General features: G+C 56.6%; 2 protein-coding genes across 5 annotated transcripts in view; one reads left to right on the top strand and one right to left on the bottom strand.

Annotated features, from left to right (window-relative positions):
* Window positions 1-7897, top strand: part of CREBBP (CREB binding lysine acetyltransferase) — a 68724-nt gene extending 60827 nt beyond the window's left edge. For all 3 annotated transcript variants that reach the window (XM_082199283.1, XM_082199282.1, XM_082199281.1), the window contains 5 exons: window positions 673-838; window positions 1439-1606; window positions 2130-2291; window positions 2485-2766; window positions 3734-7897. In XM_082199283.1, the coding sequence (XP_082055409.1) occupies window positions 673-838; window positions 1439-1606; window positions 2130-2291; window positions 2485-2766; window positions 3734-5944 (2989 nt within the window). In that variant the 3' untranslated portion in view covers window positions 5945-7897. The remainder of the gene's footprint in view (window positions 1-672; window positions 839-1438; window positions 1607-2129; window positions 2292-2484; window positions 2767-3733) is intronic.
* A 1354-nt stretch (window positions 7898-9251) lies between these two features.
* SLX4 (SLX4 structure-specific endonuclease subunit) lies at window positions 9252-20795 on the bottom strand (the record flags this gene model as incomplete). 2 transcript variants are annotated; one of them, XM_082199285.1, is made up of 14 exons in its annotated part: window positions 9252-9967; window positions 10903-11331; window positions 11439-11544; window positions 11711-13236; window positions 13365-13534; window positions 13754-13900; window positions 14169-14257; window positions 14416-14635; window positions 16562-16854; window positions 17459-17649; window positions 19000-19221; window positions 19674-19800; window positions 20146-20367; window positions 20528-20795. In XM_082199285.1, 14 exons carry the CDS (start codon window positions 20793-20795, stop codon window positions 9646-9648), a joined length of 4332 nt encoding a protein of 1443 aa, XP_082055411.1. In that variant the 3' UTR covers window positions 9252-9645. The 2 variants fall into 2 exon arrangements, with proteins under 2 accessions (XP_082055411.1, XP_082055410.1); XM_082199284.1 differs by having other exon boundaries at window positions 13754-13963; window positions 20528-20759.
* Between the last annotated feature and the right edge of the window lie 995 nt (window positions 20796-21790).

The following is a 21790-nucleotide window of genomic DNA, read 5'->3' as shown; positions in this document are numbered from 1 at the left end:
CTAATTCTCCCCTGGTCTCCTCGCTGGCCCAAATAGGACTAATTTAGCCAGCTAGCCCTGGTGATCATCTAATTGGATGGATTTTCGCCCTAAATTGATTTTTGGATTCTGATGTTATGCACATTTTATACTGTATTTTAGGCTGCTTTTTGTTGCATCAATTAAGTGTTTTAAATTTGTTGTTAGCCGCCCTGAGCCGAGGTTTTTTGAACTGGGAAGGGCAGGGTATAAATAAAAAATTATTATTATTATTATGAAGGCTTTTCAGTGCAAGAAAGTGTGTTGTCTGGTGCTCTGGCCGCTAGGTCCCATGCACTAGTTCTGGAAACATTGCTGGGCTGCTTCAACTTCAACATTGCTTCAACTCTGAGCCATAGCAGAAACAGCTGCAGAAGTGGCCAGATGTTGGCGCTCCCCCAGGTTGCGGTGGCTGGTGCAGGACACACTGGGAGAGGGAAGGCGGGGCAAATGCGCTTTCCAAGCCCCCCTCTGGTCCTTGGATGTTCCCATTCGTGGGTGGCGAAATACCGTCAGGTGTGGGCCCAAGGCATCCCTGGGCAGTAAGTCTGAGAAAGCACAGCTTTGTGACATTCCCAGCAGAAGCCAGCCTGAGACCCTGGGTGGGACAGTCCTTACTTAACTGGGATGCTTTTGCTTTTGTGCGGCATCCAGGTACGTGACGGGCCACATCTGGGCCTGCCCCCCAAGTGAGGGGGATGATTACATCTTCCACTGCCACCCTCCTGACCAGAAAATCCCCAAGCCCAAGCGCCTGCAGGAATGGTACAGGAAGATGCTGGACAAAGCCTTTGCGGAGAGGATCATTCATGACTACAAGGTGAGGGGAAACGGGGGGGGGGGGCTGGGGGCTGGGGCAGCTGGGAGGGGGGCTGGCCAGGCCTCTCTGAGATTAAGGGCCAGCTCCTGCAGGCTAAGAAGGGGGTTTCTATATTAGAAATTTAAAAAAACGGCTAATTTGGCATCTTAGTATTTTAGGGAATTCCCTGTTTAGGGAATTTTTAAATGTTTGATCATGTTTTTAAAATTTTGTCGGGAGCCGCCCAGAGTGGCTGGGGAAACCCACCCAGATGGGCAGGGTATAAATAAATTATTATTATCATAATCGTCTATTTATTATTATTTTAAATGAAAAGGAGTATTTATTTTATGACCTTCAGCACAGTGGCATGTAGTTTTTTCACAAATGCCTGGTGTGCGATAGGCTCTGGCTGCAATCCTCAACCCACCTGCTGGGGAATAAGGCCCATTTAGCAGAGCAGACATTCAGAAGATAGCGAACAAGCCGGAATGAGACATAGGACAGAGCCTACAAGTACCAGGAACCAGATTGTGCTAAAGGAGCCTCACCCTGTAGGATCCTGGGCCTCTGCTGCATCTGCTGGGGGTGTCATCCTGTCCTCTTGCGGTGTTTTTGCAGGACATCTTCAAGCAAGCGACCGAGGACCGGCTGACAAGTGCCAAGGAGCTGCCTTACTTTGAGGGTGACTTTTGGCCCAATGTGCTGGAAGAGAGCATTAAGGAGCTGGAACAAGAGGAGGAGGAGAGGAAGAAGGAGGAAAGCACGGCAGCCTGCGAAACAACGGAGGTGACTGGAGTCCTGAGCGCTGTGGGAGGCCGGGAGGTTTCTGCTGGTCTGCTTTGACATCAGGCCGCCTTGGCTTCTTGGGGGGGCGGGCAGAAATTCCGTGAGTGAGAATGATAACAGGCGCATGTCATTCTCCCAGCTCCAGAGCTGATCAGAGAATCCAGGGCAGGTTCTAGACTGGGGCAGCCCTTCCCTGGGAGGAGCCAATGGGAATGAAGCCTGAACAAATCAGAATGCCACCCTGCAAAAAGGGTGATTAAGAAATTCTTTTTACCTGGCTTTCCAGGGTGTGAGTTCCTCCTAAAATTTGATTAAGTGGGAAATGGCATTCTTCAGGCAGTTCCTCCTGCTCCCGCCCCTATTCATTCAGATCTCTGTCCCTCTTGATTGCACACCCTCCTGTTTCTCTATGAGCGTGAGATGCGCTGTGTCGCCCCCCCTCCTCCCCAGGCCATCAGGCGAAGGCTCCTTGGCCTGCCTTGGCGGGAGGAGCTGCTGAGCCCTTTCTGCGTCCGCCTTGCAGGGGAGTCAGGGGGACAGCAAGAACGCCAAGAAGAAGAACAACAAGAAGACCAACAAGAACAAGAGCAGCATCAGCAGAGCCAACAAGAAGAAGCCCACCCTGCCCAGCGTCTCCAATGACCTCTCCCAGAAGCTGTATGCCACCATGGAGAAGCATAAAGAGGTACCTGCAGGCAGACGCCCTTCCCTCTCTCTCTCTCTCTCTCTCTCTCTCACCCTCCCCCCCCCCTCTGCAGTGGCTTGGGGCATTCATGGGAAGGCAGGCGGGGGGCTGCGGGGGGCAGGGAGCCCCTTCCCCAGGCCCCGCCTCGGAGGTGTCTGGGGGCTCACCTGTCCCTTGGCCTGCGCACCTGCAGGTCTTTTTTGTCATCCACCTGCATGCTGGGCCCGTCGTCAACACCTTGCCCCCCATCGTGGACCCGGACCCGATGCTCAGCTGCGACCTGATGGACGGCCGGGACGCCTTCCTGACCTTGGCCAGAGACAAGCACTGGGAGTTCTCCTCGCTGCGCCGCTCCAAGTGGTCGACGCTCTGCATGCTGGTGGAGCTGCACACGCAGGGCCAGGACCGCTTTGTCTACACCTGCAACGAGTGCAAGCACCACGTCGAGACCAGGTGGCACTGCACCGTCTGCGAGGTGAGCCCCTGCCGGCTCCTGGGGCTCCTGGCCTCCGTGGCACCTGCTGGCCAGAGGGCTCCGGGCTCCAGGGGTGGCATCACATCCATGTTTGGAGAGCGCAGTCGAGGGCATGGACAGGAGGTGTGTTCTGCCTTCTGCCGTGCTGCGGAGAGACTCTTCTGTGAGGCAAGGCAGCCTCTTTCTCCCAGTCGAGTAGGGAGGGGGCAGAGGCTTCCCAGAGAGCCTCTGGACGTTTTCATTCCTGTTTTCTCAATAGCTTTGATCCTTTCTTCTGTCCTGCGCCTTGGGGCATCTCCCTCAGGCCAGACAGCCTTCTGCACTGCGGAGAGGCTCATGGGCCTTCGCTTCCCCTTCCAGTGTCCTTGGCAATTAACTGGGTGGCTCCTAGGACCAGGACAGACAATCTGCTTTCTCAAGTAGCAAGTGTGGAATGCTGTCTGTGTCAGGGGGACAGGTTTCCTTTTCATGTTTTAAAAACTGACCACGAGCAACTACATGTCACAGTTGTAGTTGGCTCTGAAGTCCACAAAGTTGGCTCCCTTGGGAAGTTGTGGACTCTCCTTCCTGGGAGGCTTTTAAGCAGAGCTTGGATGGCCCTCTGTGATGATTTAGCTGAGATTCCTGCTTGCAGGGGGGCCCCGGCAATGGCCCTCGGGTCCCCTCCAGCTCTACAACGCTTATGATTTTATGAAACGGCATAATTCCATGAAATAAATGTGCCTCCTTGTCTAAAGGATGTGCATCTTGGCTGCTTTCAGTTGCAGGGCTGACTTTGGATCTCTCTTGGGTGGTTGGGATGCGTGTCAACATGGCTACAAGGCCAAGCCGGGAGTGGCCCAGCCCGAGACACCACGTTGGTGAGGGGCGGGGTTTGAGGACCCCCCGGTCCCCTCCGGGGCCTGGTCTCCCTCGTGGGTGTGTGCCCTGTCTGACCTTTGCCTCCCTCCCTCCCCTCCGCTTCCAGGACTACGACCTCTGCATCAACTGCTACAACACCAAGAGCCACGAGCACAAGATGGTCAAGTGGGGCCTGGGCCTGGACGACGACAGCAACAGCCAGGGGGAGCAGCAGTCCAAGAGCCCCCAGGAGTCTCGCCGCCTCAGCATCCAGCGCTGCATCCAGTCCCTGGTGCACGCCTGCCAGTGCCGCAACGCCAACTGCTCGCTGCCCTCCTGCCAGAAGATGAAGCGGGTGGTGCAGCACACCAAGGGCTGCAAGCGCAAGACCAACGGCGGCTGCCCCGTCTGCAAGCAGCTGATTGCCCTGTGCTGCTACCACGCCAAGCACTGCCAGGAGAACAAGTGCCCCGTGCCCTTCTGCATCAACATCAAACACAAGCTCCGCCAGCAGCAGATCCAGCACCGGCTGCAGCAGGCCCAGCTCATCCGCCGCAGGATGGCCACCATGACCACCCGCAATGTGCCTCAGCAAAGTTTGCCTTCTCCTACCTCAGCCCCGCCGGGGACCCCCACGCAGCAGCAGCAGCCCAGCACCCCGCAGACGCCCCAGCCCCCGCCCCAGCCCTCGCCCGTCAGCATGGCGCCAGCCGGCTTCCCGCCCGGGGCAAGGACTCAGCCTCCGCCCCCCATCTCCGCCGGCAAGGCTGCTCCCCAGGCCCAGGCCCCCCCACCGCCCGCCCAGCCACCCCCCGGAGCCGTGGAAGCGGCCCGGCAGATCGAGATCGAGGCAGCGCAGCAGCAGCAGCAGCAACAACAGCTCTACCGGGTGAGCAGCAACGGCCTGCCTCCTGCCCGCGCCGGAATGGGGAGCCCGGCTGTGGGCGCCGTGAACCCCCTGCAGGCGGCTGGCATGAGCGTGCCCCGGCCCAGCTCTGTGAGCGGCCCCCTCATGCCCAGCATGCCAGCCGGGCAGTGGCAGGCAGCCCCCCTCGCCCCGCAGCAGCCCCTGCAGCCCGGCATGCCCCGGCCACCCCTGCCCCTCGCCACGCAGCAGGCAGGGCCCGGCCCCCGCATGCCGGGCGTCCAGCAGCCCCCCCGCAGCAGCATCCCCCCCAACGCCGCTCTGCAGGAGCTGCTCCGGACTCTGAAGTCTCCCAGCTCCCCACAGCAGCAGCAGCAGGTGCTCAACATCCTGAAGTCCAACCCACAGCTCATGGCGGCTTTCATCAAGCAGAGAACAGCCAAGTACGTAGCAAACCAGCCGGGCATCCAGCCCCAGCCCCAGCCGGCCCTCCAGCAGCAGCAGCAGCCTCCCCCACCGCCCCCGCCCCCGCCGGCAGGCCTGCACCCCCAGACCGGCCTGCAGAACCTGAGCGCCCTGCAGGCAGGCGTCCAGCGGCCAGGCGTCCCGCTGCAGCAGCCGGGAATGGGGGGCTTGAGCCCCCAGGGCCAGCCCATCAGCATCATGAACCCGGCCCACGGCGCTGGCATGGCCAGCATGAGCCCGCAGTACCGGGAGATGATCCGCAGGCAGCTGCTGCAGCAGCAGCAGCAGCAGCAGCAAGGAGGGGCTGGGCTGGCTGCGCACGGCCAGTTCCCCCAGCCGCAGGGCCCGGGCGGAGGCTACTCGCAAGCCATGCAGCAGCAGCAGCAGCGGATGCAGCAGCAGCAGCAGCACCTCTCCCTCCAGGCGGGGGGCCTGGGCCAAATGGCCCCCTTGGGGCAGCTGAACCAAATGGGGGCGCAGCCGGGCCTTGGCGGGGCGGAGGGCAGTGCCAACATCCAGCAGGCGCTGCAGCAGCGGATCCTCCAGCAGCAGCAGCAGCAGATGAAGCAGCAGATGGGCTCCCCGGGGCAGCCCAACCCCATCAGCCCCCAGCAGCAGCAGCACCTGCTCTCCGGACAGACGCAGCCGGCCCCCCACCTCCCTGGGGGGCAGCAGCAGCAGCTCAGCGCCTCCTCCCTCAGCAGCCAGGTGCGCTCGCCCGCCCCGGTCCAGTCCCCGCGGCCCCAGTCGCAGCCGCCACATTCCAGCCCGTCCCCCCGGATCCAGCCCTCCCCGCAGCAGACTGGCTCCCCGCACCCGGGGCTGGGGGCCGTGGCGGCCCTGGCCGGCCCCCTGGACCAGCAGGGGCACCTGGGCACCCCCGAACAGCAGAGTGCCATGCTGCCCCAGCTCAACCCGCCCAACAGGAACGTGCTGCCCAGCGAGCTGTCCCTGGTGGGCGACACTACAGGGGGGGACACGCTGGAGAAGTTTGTGGAGGGCTTGTAGCGGCCGCCCTCCCAGGCCTGGACCTTCGGCTCCCGAAACACGGACCTCTCCACCGGCATGGGGCTGGTCTGCCCTGGACCCAGCCGAGGAGGAATTGCTGTTAAAAAAACAAACAAAGAATATATAAATATATATATTTTTTGTTAAAGCCAGCCAGGTGTGGTTCAAATATCTGGTCTCTCTTTGTTGTTCTTGTTGTGGGGGGGGGGGTGTTTGTTTTTTTAGTTGTTAACTGTTTGTTGACTTTGCTTTTTTAAAGGGGGAGAACAAGTCCATTATAGTCATATTTTTATTTGTACTTTCAAGACTAAGCATTTGTGTTTTAACAGAGAAGAACAATAATCTTCAGAAACGGATTCCTCAAATAATGCCACATTCTAATGTATCCTGCTCACTTTCTGGCATTTGGCAGAAAGGGTTTTTTAAAATTCTATACTGAACTCTGCAGGTATTTGAAGTATTATCGCCCCTGGAAAAGATGAGAACGGACTCTCGTGCTCACACACACACAGACATACCTGTGTTGCAATGTAGAAATCATTGCTTTGTTTCTCGGATAAAAACTGGTTTTAGATTTACAAAGAAATGAAATAAAATAGGGATGATCACTTCTTAGGCCATGCTAATTTTAATACAGAAGAAGCATATTCTTTTCTTTAATTCATCGATGTGAAACTTGAAATGAGGAAAAGCAATTATAGTGTAAATCATGCAAGTTCTAGAATTACTATAAATATGAAAAATGCAAGAAGATCCAATCACTGTATAGAATGGGAGGGGGGGAACAAAACTCATTTCTTACTTCTATAGCATATTGTTAAATAAACTGCAACAGACAAAAGGGTGGTCCTTCTTGAATTCATGTACATGGTATTAACTTAGTGTTTGGATTTTTTGTTATGAAAAATGCTGTTTTCAACATTGTATTTGGACTATGCATGTCTTTTTCCATTGTATATAAAGTATTGCTTAAAAGTGATATAAATTACTGAAGTTTTTAACATGTATTCTGTTCTTCAAAACCCATGTAAGAATGTTTAAGGTTTTTATTTATTTATATATATATTTTGGATCATGTTCTTTGTAAGACATGGCTAATTATTCACTCATCACATAGACCCAGCCAGCGGTACCTTGCAAACATCATATCTGGTCTACAGAGCCCGTCTGCGTGTGCCTACGAAAGGGATAGAGAAGGGCAGCCATAGGTTTCACAGTGGTTTAGTATTTGGAGATGTCCATGCGTAAGTGTTAAGTGGAATAAAAGAATTATCTTTGCTTTTTCTAAAAATCGAAAATATTAATTTTGACAGAGGCCACCAATTGGGAGTTAAACATTAATTTTAGGATCCAGGAAATTCACCCAATACAAATTCCTGATTTGAAAACCAAGGGCAAAATTCAGGGCTTTCTGTGCAGTAACTGATGCAAGCAGCCCTCTTCCATCTCCTCTTTGATGTTGGACAAGCCAGTATCACGGAAGGCTGCTGCTGCTGCAAGTCTCTTGCCTCATCTGTAGAATCCAAATTTTTTGGCCAGGAAATGGTTAAAAACAAGTTGCCTTTTTCATGTGTGGAACATCTGACTTGCTTGGTTTTGAACGTGAAATACGTGCTTCCTTCTATCTTTGTGTTGGAATAGGAACCCAAACACACAAGTGTTTCCCAATGCTAACTGCAGTCGTGTCGCCTCTGATTTTCTAAACTGGACATCTGGACACCAGACTGCTGGCGCTTTGGGTTCCTCTCCCTTGTAACAATCTTCTTCAGCAAGCAAGATGTCCAGTCTGAGCTGTGGTCGGTGGGTACAACCCAAGACATGTTTAAAAGGATGGAAAGCCCTAATGCTGTGTCATATTGTATACGTAAAAAGAAAAGCAAAAACCTATATTTGTGATCAAAAAGGAAGAAACTTGAAATGTGCTGGTGTTTCTAATAAAGCTGGTAAAAAATGCTTAAAGGGTGGTTCCAAGTGGCTCAGTGCCCTGTTGGGCCAAGTGGAAATTTGCAGGCAACTCACTCTTCCGATAGCTATTTCTGCCCGGCTTCTGATGTTGAAGCGGAAAAGATAGAAAACAGCAGCCGCCTATTGCATGCAAGCTGCCATTTCCCTCTAAGTAGCACATCTCCAGCCTTTGTAGATGGAAGCAGCCAAAGGATGGACCACCACAAAGTTTTAGTCCTATGGAGTTTTTAGTTACCTTTCGGGGTTGCGGCAACAGACACCCAAGCGCATTTGATGCGAGTCAGACCTCTTGCATGCATCGGGGCATGTTTCTGCCTAAAAAGGTTTGAAGTGCTAGTGTGAAAAAGAAAGGGTAGATTCCTCATCAACTCCCGTGTCCCCCCCCCAAAAAAAACCCCTCATAAACTTACTGGTTAAAAGGCTGCTTGTGTGTTCTATATAGAATCCCTGCTAGAGCTAGTTAAAGTCCAAGAACAAGTGACAATTTGCAGTGCTCTTGGCTAGAGAGATGTCCCAGCTTTACAATCAACAACTTGCACTGAATGCTAGTCCTGTGAAGGGCATATTAGACAGTCCACCAAAGTTCTTAAGGACAAGCGATTCTCAGAAGAGGCGGCCAGTTTTGTGCTAGAAAGAGTACAAGGCCAAAATGGCAATTCATTCGATTCTGAGCTTCCAGCACTCTTCCCTTTGGGAGATGCCTGTGCAGGCAAAAGGGTCTGTTGCAGAAGCCCACCCACTGGGAACAACGGCATGTGCATCATTTGAGAACAAATCCAGGCTGCAGTATAGACTAAATGGCAGAAACAATATAAAGCCTCTCTCCTGCTCTAGAGTAAGCTTAAGACCGCCAATCCGTCCTCAACTCCATCCTTATAGAGTCAAACCTCAAACGGCTCCGTTATCGAACATTTTGGCTCCCAAACGCTGAAAACCCGGAAGTAAATGCTCCCAGTTTCAAACGTTTTTCAGAACCCAAACGTCTGACACGCCTTCCATTTTGAGTTTCCCTATTGACACGACTAAACAACAACATTGAATTGAGGCTTCCACTTTCAGTTTTTGAATGTTTCAGAAGTCTTCTGGAACAGATTATGTTCGAAAACTGAGGTTCTACTGTATATGAGCAGCTAGAAATGCAAGCCCCAATTCTCCCCCCTTGGGACTAGCCCCTCGCACCAGACCACCTTCCAAAAGATGTGGGGTGCACAGCTGTGGGTTGTCAGCTGGAGCTGACAGCAGTTGTTCAGATGATGGGGAAAGCAGAACGTGGGGGGCAGCCTGAGGAAACCTCGCTGTTCATCCCAATCGCTTTTAGTGAAACATATTTATTACACAGGCATGTTACACCCACATGTTTAATGGTTGGCACAGATCAACGGGTACAGAGGGATGCTCAAGGTGAGCCACACCTAACAACCCATAATCTTGGCCAGCGAACACAGGCTGAGACGCGGCAGCAGCTGCACCTGCAAGGAGGAGGCCCTGAAGCAACTGCAGTGCGTTTCAGCGTCTCTGCTCTGTACAGATTTGAGCTGACGGCCACCAAAGAAGCTGTTTTCTCCCATGGTGGAGCACGGTTCAGTCCGAGTGCATCATCTAAGCGGAAGGCTTAGTCATGTCTTTGCCACAGCTCTCCCAGTCAAAGAAAAATCACACACACACACGGAAGTGAGAAGAGGCCGCTGAGTGGGCAAAGCGCCGGCGGTTCCACCATCAAGGCCCCTAGAAACTCCTCAGAAGCGCTGCCTCCGCTTTTTGGAGTGCCGTTGCTTCTCCCTCCGGGCTTCTGCAGTCGTGAAGGTAATGCAGTGCGCGTCGAGGAAGTCCATCAGCTTGCCCATCGCAATCTTGACGCCGCTTTCCTTCAGTTCTGCCTGCAGCCCAGCCAACTCAATGGGCTGGTACAGGAGGATTTGGCGCCAGAGAGCCGGCTTGGAGGTGAGGTGGCGCCGCAAGGCTTCTACTTTGTGTGCCTCCCGGGCTGCAGCCTGAGAAGCCGGGACGGGCTCCTCCTCTTCCTCCTCGACCAGCGAGCCGAACTCCATTGAAGAAGAGCTGAGAGAGAGAGAGAGAGGGTCAGAAGCTCTTCCCTTCACTGGCCCTTTGCGAGGAGTCAGGGACACCACTGCTCTGGCCTGAGGACCAGGCGCCACACAAGGAGAAAACGTAGGAGGCAGATTGTTGGCAATTGAGCAGACTGGGAAGCAGGTTTTGAGTTACTTACTCGTTTCATAAAATGTCTACATCACTAGACTATAAACCACTTTGATGTTTAAAGTTGTTTTTTAACAAAATAAAACAATAAAATTACCAGTAAACGGTAAACAAAACAATAACATTACCAGTAAAACATTCAATAAACTAAAACCAAGTTTAAACACCCACCCCTATTCTGCGTGTCCAGACAGGCTCATCTTTGGCAGGTGCCAGAAAGAGGGCCGTGAAGGCGCTTGCCTTGTGTCCAGTGGGAGGGAGTTCCAAAGTGTAGGTGGAGCCACGCGAAAGGACTGGAGTCCTTAAGAAGACAGAGCAAGATGCAAAGGACCTTCTGCATGCAAAGGAGGCGTTCTGCCCTGCCCTTCCCAAGCCTTGTTGCAGCAAAAGTAATGGCCTGCCTAAGCACCGTTGGAAAACCCCTCCAGCCGCCGTGGCTCTGGGCACACAAATCCCCTTCCTAAGTCTCTCTGCTCTTGCTGTGTTTCTAAAGAAGCCCTGATTCCACCTGGGGCAGGCAGTGGGCCAAGGCTGCTATGAAAACTCAAAAGAGGGCAGAAGAGCAGAGGGATGGGACGGGGGGGGGGGCTGGTTTCAGCTCCTGAGCAAATTCCCATTGAGCAGATTATGTGGCGACAGAGGGACAGGACACCGTTTCAAGGGGTGAGAAAGGCTGGGTTTGGGTTTTGGCGGCCTGGCCACTGTCTGGCCAGCGGCCTTTTCTGGCCAGAGGGAACCAGCAGGAAGGAGCACGCCACCCCCAGCCAGCCTCCTACCTCTGGGACGCGACGGACACATCACTGCCAGTCCCTGAAGACGCAGTCGATTCCTGGGAGGCCGTGGGCGCAGAGTCCTTGGTGCTTCCTCCAGGGGGAAATCCGGTTGGAAGCGAAGCTGTCCCCTGCAGCGGCCCTGTAGCGGGGGGCTCAAGCCCCTGCCCAAGCCCCTCACGGCCTCCGCCAGAAGGATCCCTGAAGCCGCCAACTGCCTGGCTTCCCCCTGTGCCCTGGCGAGGCTCAGCAGATCCGGGCAGCCGCTTGCCAACGGGGCTGGAGGCGACGGCCAGCCTTCGCGTCCTCGGGACTGGCTGGGCTGGGCTGTGGGGCAAGGCCAGCTGGGAGGCTCTGGCCCCTTGGTGAGTGTACTGAAATATCTCCTTCAGCTTCAAGATCATCTTCCGCTTTGGGAGAGCACGGACTCCAAACCTGAGAAGAAACAAGAGAGAGGCGGTCACAGGGGCAAACGCTGCAGCCTTTCTCTCCCTGCCAGAGGAGCCTGCCCCCCCCCCCCCCCGCCGCCCGACAGCACCCACCTGTGCAGCTCCTTCTTCAGCTTTGGGGTCTCCATGATGGAGTAAGATGGCATTGGGGTGGGCGGAGCTGCCCTCGGCGTCTCGCTCCCGGCCTCCAAGGCAAGATCTGGAACAGAGCAAGGTGGGCGCAGCCCTCAGGAGGTTTAGCTGGGCTGCCCGGCGAGGGGAAGGTGACCAGCAGGGCCAACGGGGCTTTGCCAATGCCAGACAGCACAAGCCCAGAGCCCCATGCCAAGGGCTCCCCACCCTCTGCTTCCCCCAGGCCCACTTACCAGGCGTTCTCTGGGTCAGAGGAAAGACCTCGCTGCTATCGGAGTCTTCTCCTGTCAAAGCACCCCTCTCTCCAAAGTGGGGGGCAGCTGCTCCCCCACTCATGGGACTCCTAGCTGGCGGAGTCCCCAGCGGGGTTGGGGCATTTGCTGTCAGAAAAAGAAGGCTGTCCCCTTCCTCCGAGCGACACAGGGAGTCCTCTCCAGGCACAAGGGGGCTGCTCTGGGGCCAGGGGGCTGCTGAATCGAGCTCCTCTTTGCTGTCGCCCACGACCATCACGGGGCTGCTGGCAGGCTTCTTCCGGGCAGGCGGGGGTCCCAGCAGAGGCAGCCTGGTAGCGGAGCTGCTGGTGGGTGGGCTCTCTCCAGCCCCTTTAGACCCCTGCTCCTCAGTCCCGGGGGCCAAGGTGGGCTTGGCCGGCTCTCGGCGGCTGGAGCTGCACCCGCCCAGCAGAGGAGTGTCTGGCACTCTCCAACTGGAGGCCTCTTCCCAGCTGTCTTCTCCATTGCTGGCCAGCCTCAGAAGCAGAGGACTTCCCCCACCAGCGTCCCAAAGCTCCCCAGGACCCACCTCACGGGCGGGTGGAAGGGATGGGCTCTGCCCACCGGAAACGTCTGCCCCCCCTTGTCTCAACTGACACTGCAAGGCTCCTATGCGTGGCCCAGAGAGGGCCGCTCCGGCAAGCTCTGCCTCTTCATCAGAATCCAAGAGCACAATGGGGCTGCCCTCTGAGGCCCCACGGCCGCCCGGGCTGCAGCCAGGACCTGGGGTCTTGTTCCGCGCAGGCCGCTCCAACTCGCTGTTCGGAGGGGTAGAGAACAGGCCCCGCGTGTTCAGAGAGAGGAGTGCCAAGGGGCTGGTGGGTGATGCCGGCCTCCGTTTGGGAGAGGAGCATCCCAGGGGCAGGAGGTCCTTCGGTGGCCCCTGGAGGAGGCCGGGAAATCCCAGAGACGCAGGGCCTGGGCTGGCCGCACTGCCCCTCTGCTCCTTGGCACAGCGGCTCTGCTGAGAGAGCCCAGAGCAGTCACCCTGGGTGGCAGGAAACAGGACTGCCGAGTGCTCGTGCTGCTCTGAATTCTCCTCCTCCATCTGGGGCACTCTTCTGGAGGCAGCTCTGAGGGGGGGCCCTGGGCCACTGGCAGCAGCAGCAGTTGGCCACTGGGACTGTTCCAGGCAGAGGCTTCCTGTCCACTCTGCCGTAGCTGCCCTGCCCTCTGCAGGCTCCTGTGGTCCCTTCCTGGGGTCAGCGGCTCCCTTGCGGACGGCGGGCCCATCGTGGGCAGCTCTGCGCTGGGTGGCAGCAAACTCATAGATCTGCTCCAGCTCCTGCTCGCCCACTTCCTCGCTGTCGGCTTCCTCCGGCTGTCCGCCCTGCAGCAAGGCTTCTTCCTCTTCGTCCAGCCACATGGACTTCAGGAGCCCCTCAAAGGTCTCGGCTCTGTCCTCTCCAGCCTCCTCTTCAGCTCCAGGAGCCCCCAGGGCAGGCTGGCAGCCAAGGCAGACGCCAGCCAGTTCCGTCACTCCAAACCTGAAAGAAAAGAGGTGCGTGCAAATGCGCTTCCAAGAGGGGGGGGGGAGTGTCTCCATCAGGCGTCAAAGTGGAAGTCCGCCTGGGGGTGCAGGGGGCAGGGCCCAATCCAGCGGGAGCCCACCAACCTCCTGGCCAAAGCAGCCACTTCCGACAGCACATGGCGAGGGACGGAGACGTCGGCCGTGTAAAGGTAGCTCAGGAACACGCCCAGGGCCTCCTTCGACACATCGCTCAGCAGCACCCGGCGGGTCCCTGCTCCCCCTTCTTCAGCCACGAGGAAACCTTCGCAGCCAGCCTGGCAAGAGACGGAGGAGGACTCTGGAGCAGCCAGCGGATTGGGGCCCCTGCTTTGAGCATCATTCCCTCTTGCCAGAGATGGCTTTGGAGAGCCAACATGAAGAGAAAATGGCAAGGGCAAAGTCTCGCTCCTTGCCTGATACCCCCAGACCCAGACCCCAGGCCAGGAACAAGGAGACCCCTCGGGGGGATGTGCCCCCCAGCCGCTCCTCCTTACCATTTCCATCAGCTGTGGGCATCGCGCATAAAGCACAAACAGGTGCGCATAGAGGAGCTCCCCAGTGTCCACCTGAAACTGGACGTCACTCAGGTGAGGGTTGTTCACCATCCCTCTGAAGGCATCAGCCAAGGAGCCCAGTGGGAGCTGAGAGAGAGGAGAGAGAGGGGGAGAGAAGGGCCACATTCCACCTCCTGCTCCAGCTCCTTCCTGGAAAACAGCAGGGGCCAGATGGACCTTGAGGAAGGACCGCCGTGGGGCTCAAACCCCCCTCACCCCCCACCTGCAGAGGCACCCAGATTTCCCTTGCGCATCCACAAGGAGGGGGGCTTCCTCCCAGGGAGTTTCAGGATCCTCTGCTTCCCAGCTAATACAGTGCCCCCCCTTCCAACCAAACATGGGGGTCTAACCTTACCATTTGAGGACAGCTCCTTTGGGGCAGCTGCTTCTCCAGTGGTTGGAGAAAACTGCTCTGCAGAACGTCGCCAGAAAGCCAACCTTGACCTGGAGCAAAGGGAGAAAAACACAGGCCCACAATAAGTAACCTGACAACCGGCTCTGGGTCCAGGCAGGTCTCTGCCCCCGTCCACAGCCCAGACTCCTCTTTCCAGGCTCAGTTCTGCACTGGCCGGCCCCTTTTCCCCAAGGAAGTCCTTGCTCACCCGGCCCCTCCTGCTGCCACTGGGTGAGGGTCAGCCCTTCTCCCGCCAGCTCCACCAGGTCCTGCAGCGCCTCTGCGTCGCCCGGTCGGCCAGGCAGCCTCTCCCTCGAATCTCCAGAGGCGCTTCCTGGGAGGAGCACAGCACCAGCCGGGGGCCCCTGCTCCCTCTCGGCCGGTCTGGTGGTCCCCAAGGATGGCAAAGCCACGCCTGGCACAGCTCCCTGGAAAGGAAGGTTTGAAGTTTAGCCTCAACACGCCAGAAGCCAGCCCAAATGGCAACACCCACCATCTCGCAACCCATATATATATATATTTATACACACACACACACACACACACACACACACAGTGGACGCTCGGGTTGCAAATGTGTTCAATGCACATTCACAACTCGCAGTGGCGCATCTGTGCACGTGCGGATTGCGATTCAGCACTTCGCATGCGCAAAGCACGATTTAGTGCTTCTGCGCATGCGTGACCGCCAAAACCCAGAAGTAACCCGTTCCAGTACTTCCGTTTCGGAGGTCCATAAACCGAAAAAATGCAACCTGAAGCATCTGTAACCCAAGGTACGACTGTGTGTGTATACACACACACATTCACACACACACTCTTTGTGTGTAATTTTTATTAAATTTCCTGTTTTACAATTTAAAGTACTCATTTTTACATTTTTAAGATATCAATGACTTCCCTTCTTCTCTTTCCATGGTTCATTTTGCATATCACAAATCCCTGCATATTTTACCATTCAGTATTTCATTATCACAACCACAACTTATTTACACTGTCAAATTTATCTAAATGCTGCCAGTGTTTTCAGCTGTACACAGGTATTTCCCATACATTCAATAAATGTTTTCCAATCTCTTTAAACATATGTTCTTCTTGTTCTCTTATTCTACGTGTTGAGTCTGCAAGCTGCGCATATTCCACCAGTTCAAGTTGCCATTCTCCTTTAGCTGGGACATCGCTCCTTTTCCATTTCTGGACGGCATCTCTCAACCCTTGTCCAGTCTCCTAGGACAGAGGTGTCTGATCTCGGGCCGAGGAGGGGCTTCTTCCTATCTGCCAGTGGGCAGCCAGCCCCAGAGCAGCCAGGGGAAGAGCGAGGCTGGCCCCGAAACAAGGGGGCCATCTCAAGTCCAAAACACCACCCACCTCCCCTCCCCATTCTGCCTGGAAACTAGAGCCAGCAGAGGAGGGGGCTGGGGGTCACCTGCTCCTCCCCACCTCAGGACAGAGCATCCTGGGCCTGCTGAGACCCCTTCCGTCATCCAAGGGCCCCCCTCATGCCCCAGAGGCAGCAGCAGGAAGAGACTGGGAACCAGGAGAAGAGTCAGAAGGAAACAGAAACCGAATGAAGCACTCCTGTTATACAAAAATCTCCAAATGGGTCCAAACTTCAATGTCTGAAACTCCTAGTAGAGGACAAGGATCTAGAGATTACGCTAAGGGTGGCCAAATTCTGTGCAACTGCCATAAAACTTAGGGATCAAGCTATATAACCAAAAGGATTAAGGTTTTAAATGATAATTTTAGGTTATATTTTAGTAACCAAGATTTTTTTTTTTAAACTGCCCTCTATATCTGAATTGTCTCTGTTATACCCAATTGCAATTCAATGTATCCCTGATTTTCCTGATATTGTAAGTGACCTGGAAATGGTCTGTGACCATAATAAAAAAATTCTATTCTATTCCAGAATGAAGCAAAAGTGGAGGCCCCGGCGAATGATGGACACAGATCTGGCCTCAACGGGGCAAGTTGGAGCCACCAGTGGCACTTCTGGGAAGCTCCCTGGCTGGTCCGGGGGCCAGAACCCAGGGGTCCCGGGCTCCGTTGCTCCCCGGCTAGACAGGGATCCTGTGACTCTCCCCTCCTCCTCCTCTTGAAAGCGCTGCTGTGCACAAACGGCACTGGGGGAGAGGCCTTGGCTCAGGGCTCTGCGGGGAGCGCAGCCCCAGGATCAACCGCCCAGAAGGAGCTCCCGTTTCACAAGGGCTCTCCAAGACTGGATCCTGAGCAGGCAGTCCCAGGAAGGCCAATGTGCGGATGAGACCCCCTGCACCTCGCCAGCCTGATTACTGAGCACCTAATAAGCAGGCAGGAGTTGGAGCCCCCCCCCCCCCGACACAGACACCCACCTCCTCGGGCGTCTGCAACAAAACAGAGCGGGCGAAGTCCTTGGCCTGGAAGCTGCCCGGGGGACACAGTCTTGCCAAGGAGCTGGCTTCCCACAAAGAGCCGTGGGCCCCCCCTGCTCCCCGAAAGAGCTCAGCACCCATGAGGCGGCTGGGGGGGAGCTGGGGGGTGCTGGGGAACTCCTCCTCCGCTTCGGAGAGCAGCTGCGCCACACGAGCCTCCATCCTCCGGCGGGCCTCCTGGGGGTCCTGGGGCAGCAGCAGAGGCAGACCCGGCTTCGCGCGGTTCTTCTTCTCTAGGAAGCAACACACAGGGAACGTGTCTGAGAGCCACGGAGGAAGCCCCTGCCTGCCCCACAGCAAACGCTGCCCAGGCCTCCGAAGGGCAAGGAGGAGAAGCAGGGGGAGGAAGCAGCCCCAGTGCAGCAGGGGCCACAGCCATTCCCCACATCACCCTCTGGGAACAAGGGCATTTCGTCTGAGAAGCTTCTGTTGAAGGATCCTGGCAGGAGAGGGTCAGAGAGGCGGAAGGGACCCCAGGGGTCATCCAGACTAACCCCCCTGCAGTGAAGAAATCGCAACCAGACATAAATGCAGGAAATGGACATGCTAAAGATCTGGCCTAGGGTGAAGGGCACCCGAGAGCTGCAGAGCCCCACTCCCGCCAGCAGCTTCCTGGCACAGCAGGCTGAAAGCAGCCCATCTCAGCGCTGGGCTCTCCCTGGCATCTCAACAGGATAAGATGCACTAAGGAAAAGGTTCTCGAGATAGCTGCAGAATAAGCACATTTCCAGAGGACATAGAAGGAACCCGCGAGTTGCCTTGAGCCCAGAAGCCAGAGGCAGCCGCCAGAGACTTCCCCCCCCCCGGGGGGCCGGCTGCCTTCCGCCAGGAGCTCACCTGCTTTCCGGGGCTTCCTGCTTTGCCTGCTCCCGGCCAGCCGTTTGGTCTTCCCCTCCTCCTCCTCCAAGAGAGAGCGGGACATGGCCATGGCAACCAGCAGATCCTCCGTCGCTCCATCCACCTCGGCCACCGCCTTGCGTTTCTTCGGCAAGCGTTGCGCGGAAGAGGCACCTTTTCGCTTGGACCCGCTGGGCGGAGCAGGAGAGGTCGGTTAACCCAGCTCAGGAGCTGCAGTGGGCAATAGCTGCCCCCCCCCTCCAATCTGAGTGGACCACCCTAAGCGTCCTGCAACACTCCTGTCTATGGACCAGGCTGCCTTTCAGAGGGGAGGTGCTCCTATCTCTGCAGACCAGGAAGCTCCCTCCCTGCAGGGCCGCTCCATCTCTAAGCCCAGATCTCGCACCTGAACCACATCTTCTGATTCAAGCAGAGCAGGGCGGGTGCCAATCACCTACTGGCAAGATCTCACTCCTGACGATGACAGCTCCCAGCTGTTTCAGGCAGACATGAAATAGGGCAAGGAAGAAGAGGGAAGCAGGAGGCCACAGGAACTGCACTGTGGTACCAAGCAGGGACCTCCCCAAGAAGCACTTTCAAAAAATGGTCTTGGATGTAGCAGCAAAACCGCTGGCCTCTGATGTCCCCAGTGCCCCCCTCCCTGGGCCGCTCCAGGAGGACAGCAAGGTCCCAGGGCCAAAATACCAAGGAAAAGGAGAAGAGGGACCCTTCCCATGACAAGCGTGATGTCACCAGCCAGGGTGACCAAGCCACTTCAGCACCACTGTAGACCAGGATGAAGTAAGCAGCACATAAGCGGCGCACAAAACACTACCAAACCATTCTACATTCTAAATCTTATATTAATAATCCCAAAATTGAGAGAACAAGGTACAAGATCTACAACAAAAGCCACTAACAGAAAACTCATTCAAATTGTGTCTAAAAGGAAGATTCAGTCTTTAAAGTTCCTTTAGCCAGGCTCCTGTAGATATCAACAAAGGTAAGTTTGATCAAACGAAGCATCAGCGATGTTACGCACGAGAGTTAGACAGGGTGCCGCCTCTCGGGCTTCTTCAATTTTCTATTTGTGGCTTTTGTAGTACATCTTGTACCTTGTTCTCTCAATTTTTGGATTATTAATATAAGATTTAGAACATAGAATGGTTTGGTAGTGTTTCGTGCGCTGCTTATGTGCTGCTTGCTTCATCCTGGTCTACAAGCGAGAATTGGCAGCCCAGGTTCATTTCTCCAGTACTTCAGCACCACTGAGCAGTCCTGAAGGCAGGTCAGCGGTTTTCTCCAAATATGCTGCCCTCTCAAGTCCCAAGAGGAAGAGGGCTGCTCAGAACCTGGGGGTCTTCTCAAGAAGGGGAATGGCCCAAGTGAAGCATTAATTGCACCCCAGGCCCACCCTGTGAACCCCCCCCCCCCGGCTCACTCAAGAGGCCAAGAAGAGGAAGAGCTTCGCTGAGCCAGACTCCACACCCAAGGGAGCCTGGGCCCTGAAGGGTTCTTGCTGGAGGGGCCTCTGGACTCACCTCTGGGCGGCTGGGGGGCCGAGGAGCAAGGTCTGCTGTTGCTGCTGCCGCACCGCCTGAAGGAGCAGCGTGGGGGGGACCTGCATCCTGCCAGCGCAGCGCTTCAGGTGGCTGCCCCGGCTCCGGAGGGAGCTGAAGCCCTTTCCGCAGATGGGGCACTCGGGAACAACCGGGCCCCTGGCAGCGGGGGCAGAAAGGGGGCCCTCCAGGTCATCCAGGCACCTAGAGGAAAAGCAGAGTCTCTTCAGGCAGGAAGCCCTCAGAGGAGAGGAGGACCCCCGCCCCGCCCAGCCGCTAAAGAACCCTTTTATTTTTTATTGAGGTTTTATTCATATTTGATTGAACTCTTTAGTAGATTAAATAGAAAAAGGAAAAAAACATGGAAATGTAGTTCATTACAAATTATTGTTTGTATACTATAATGTATATAATAACAATAATAATTTTTATTTATACCCCGCCTTTTCAGCCTTTCCCGAAGAAATGGAAACAAGGCATGGAGCCACCACTCTTTAAGGTGAGGCCCAGGAGAAAATGCAACAGGTGAGCCGGGAGACACGGAGGCAGCCACTCAAGAGCAAGAGGGGTCGCCCGGCCAGCTGCCCCCCCGGCTGAGCCAGGCCTGGCCCGAGTCTCCCAGCAGCGCCCCCTCCCTCCAGCCAAGGAGCCCCCACCTGTTGGCATGCTGCTCCCTCCGGACGGAGGTCATGGCAGAGAGGTCCTTCTGGCAGATCTGGCAGAACACCCAGCCGGCCTCCTCCAGCTCCGGATGAGCAGCCCCAGGGCAGCCCCAGGACTGGACTGGGGGGGGGAGAAGAGAGTCAGTCCCAGGCCCCCCGGCTCCCTCAGAGCAGCCTCACCCCCGGGACACCCTGGGCGGAGGGGGGGGCTATGGTCTGGCGCCTGGGACAGGGACGGGGCCTCTGTGGCGCATTTCCCAAGCCTCGGCTGTGACGTTTGGACAGTGACCTGCCTTGGGACCCAGACCTTCAAGCCAGCAAGCAGGTTTGGGCAGGATCCTGTTTTCCTTGGATGCAAGCGCTGCATCTGAGCTGGGGGGTGAAGGATCTGCCCATTGCCAACACCACCACCCCCAGCACGTCAAGGCTGAGCCATGGCAGGAAACGGGGCAGCCCTGACACTGACCGTCCTGGCAAGCGGGCGGCCTCCTGGCACGGTGGTCCTCCTCCTCCTCCTCCTTCCTGGCTGAGGCGCCTGGCGGCACCGGGGGCTCCAGGGTCACCGGCACGGATCCCTCCTCCTCCTCCTCCTCCTCCGGCTGCCCCTGCCCGGGGCGGCGGCATCTTCCTCCTCCTCCGCCGCGTCCTCCTTCCTCTGCTGCTGCGTCTCCCGCTCCTGGAGGGGCTCCTGCCGGGGGAAAAGCAGGCGGGCTCCATGTGCTGCTGCAAAGAGAGGAGCTGCCCCCCCTCTGTGTCCCCCCCAGCCCCCAGGCTGACACACGCCTCCCCCCCCCGCAGCGCTTCTTGGTACGACCCGCCTGAGCAAAGACAAAGGAAGCGGGCCATACCAATCTGCGAAGCGGGGGGGAGTCCAGACGCCCCTGAAGAGGCTCCTCCGCCTCCTTCTCCGCCATGCCGGGTCTTCCCGGGGGCCTCCGCCTGGTCTCCGCGGGCAGGAGCAGGGGGAGGCGCGCGGCGGCGGCGGCGACCCCCCTGGGCCCCCCCCGCCAATTTGAGGCGCCCGCGGCGGGACTCCCGGAACTCGTCCTCGGAGTCGCCCATGGGCGGCGGAGTGCCTACCGCGCATGCGCCGCTCGCGGCCGGAGGAATCGCCATAGAGACGCAGAGCGGAGAGCGGCCGGGCCGGGCTGGGAAGCGGAAGCGGGTTCCGGAGGCGCCGGGTGGGGCGGCGCGGAGCATGCCGGGACCCGGCCTGGGAGCCGATGGGCGGATCCACCGCTGCGCCGGATGATGACGCCACTGAGCCGAGACGCTGTAGTTTTTGGACTCCAATTCCCATCATCTTGAGCTAGTAAGACCAGTGGTCAGGGATGATGGGAATTGTAGTCTGAAAACTGCTGGAGACCCAAGATTGGACAACACTGGACTAGATGACCCTGGGACCCCCACTCCTAGGATTCTGCGGGTGCAGCCCCCCCCCATGGACTCGGCCTCGTCTCCCCTTCCAGACCCCCGGCCGGTTCTTGCCCAGGTCCAAGGGCGGCCGAGGCTTCCCTCTGGGCTGCTCGACTTGCCCCTCAAGGAGGCAGCTGCCTGGTGTAGCCAAGGGCCAGGCGAGCTCTGCAAAGCTCCTTCTTCACCCGGACTGGAGCGCTGCCCCTTTTGCAATGCACAGCGACCGAGAAAACTGGAAGGGGGAGTGAGAGACCCCCGACACACACACCGTGAGGAGTCTCCCCTGCACGTCACCAAACCATTCACTCACATGCATTTCCCTGCCTTTCACCTGTCAAAGCAAATCCGCAAGAGAAAATAACAGTGACATCTCTGCAAAGGCATTGATTGCATCCGCAAAGGGAGCTCAGCTCAGGAGCCTGAGACTCCAACAAAGGAAAACAGGGAAAGTGTCAATACCAAATGTAGCAATTCGCTGATAACTGTATCCATGTAGTGGATCAATGAATGAAATTCATAGGAAATCACTCATATCAATCTTCTCAGTTCCAATGGCACTTAGGATCCAGGGAAGTGAGGTATAAGGGTGATATCCTGCCCCGAGAGTGTCAGACAGATCACCATCTCAATCACAACGCCTACTACCCACCCCTTAGCGGGATGGTCAAGACAAAGACGCGTATTTGACTTGACTC

This window comes from Podarcis vaucheri (genome assembly GCF_965113315.1).
Source record: "Podarcis vaucheri genome assembly, chromosome: 14".
Lineage (NCBI taxonomy): Eukaryota > Metazoa > Chordata > Lepidosauria > Squamata > Lacertidae > Podarcis > Podarcis vaucheri.
This window is presented reverse-complemented; position numbering and strand designations above follow the sequence as displayed.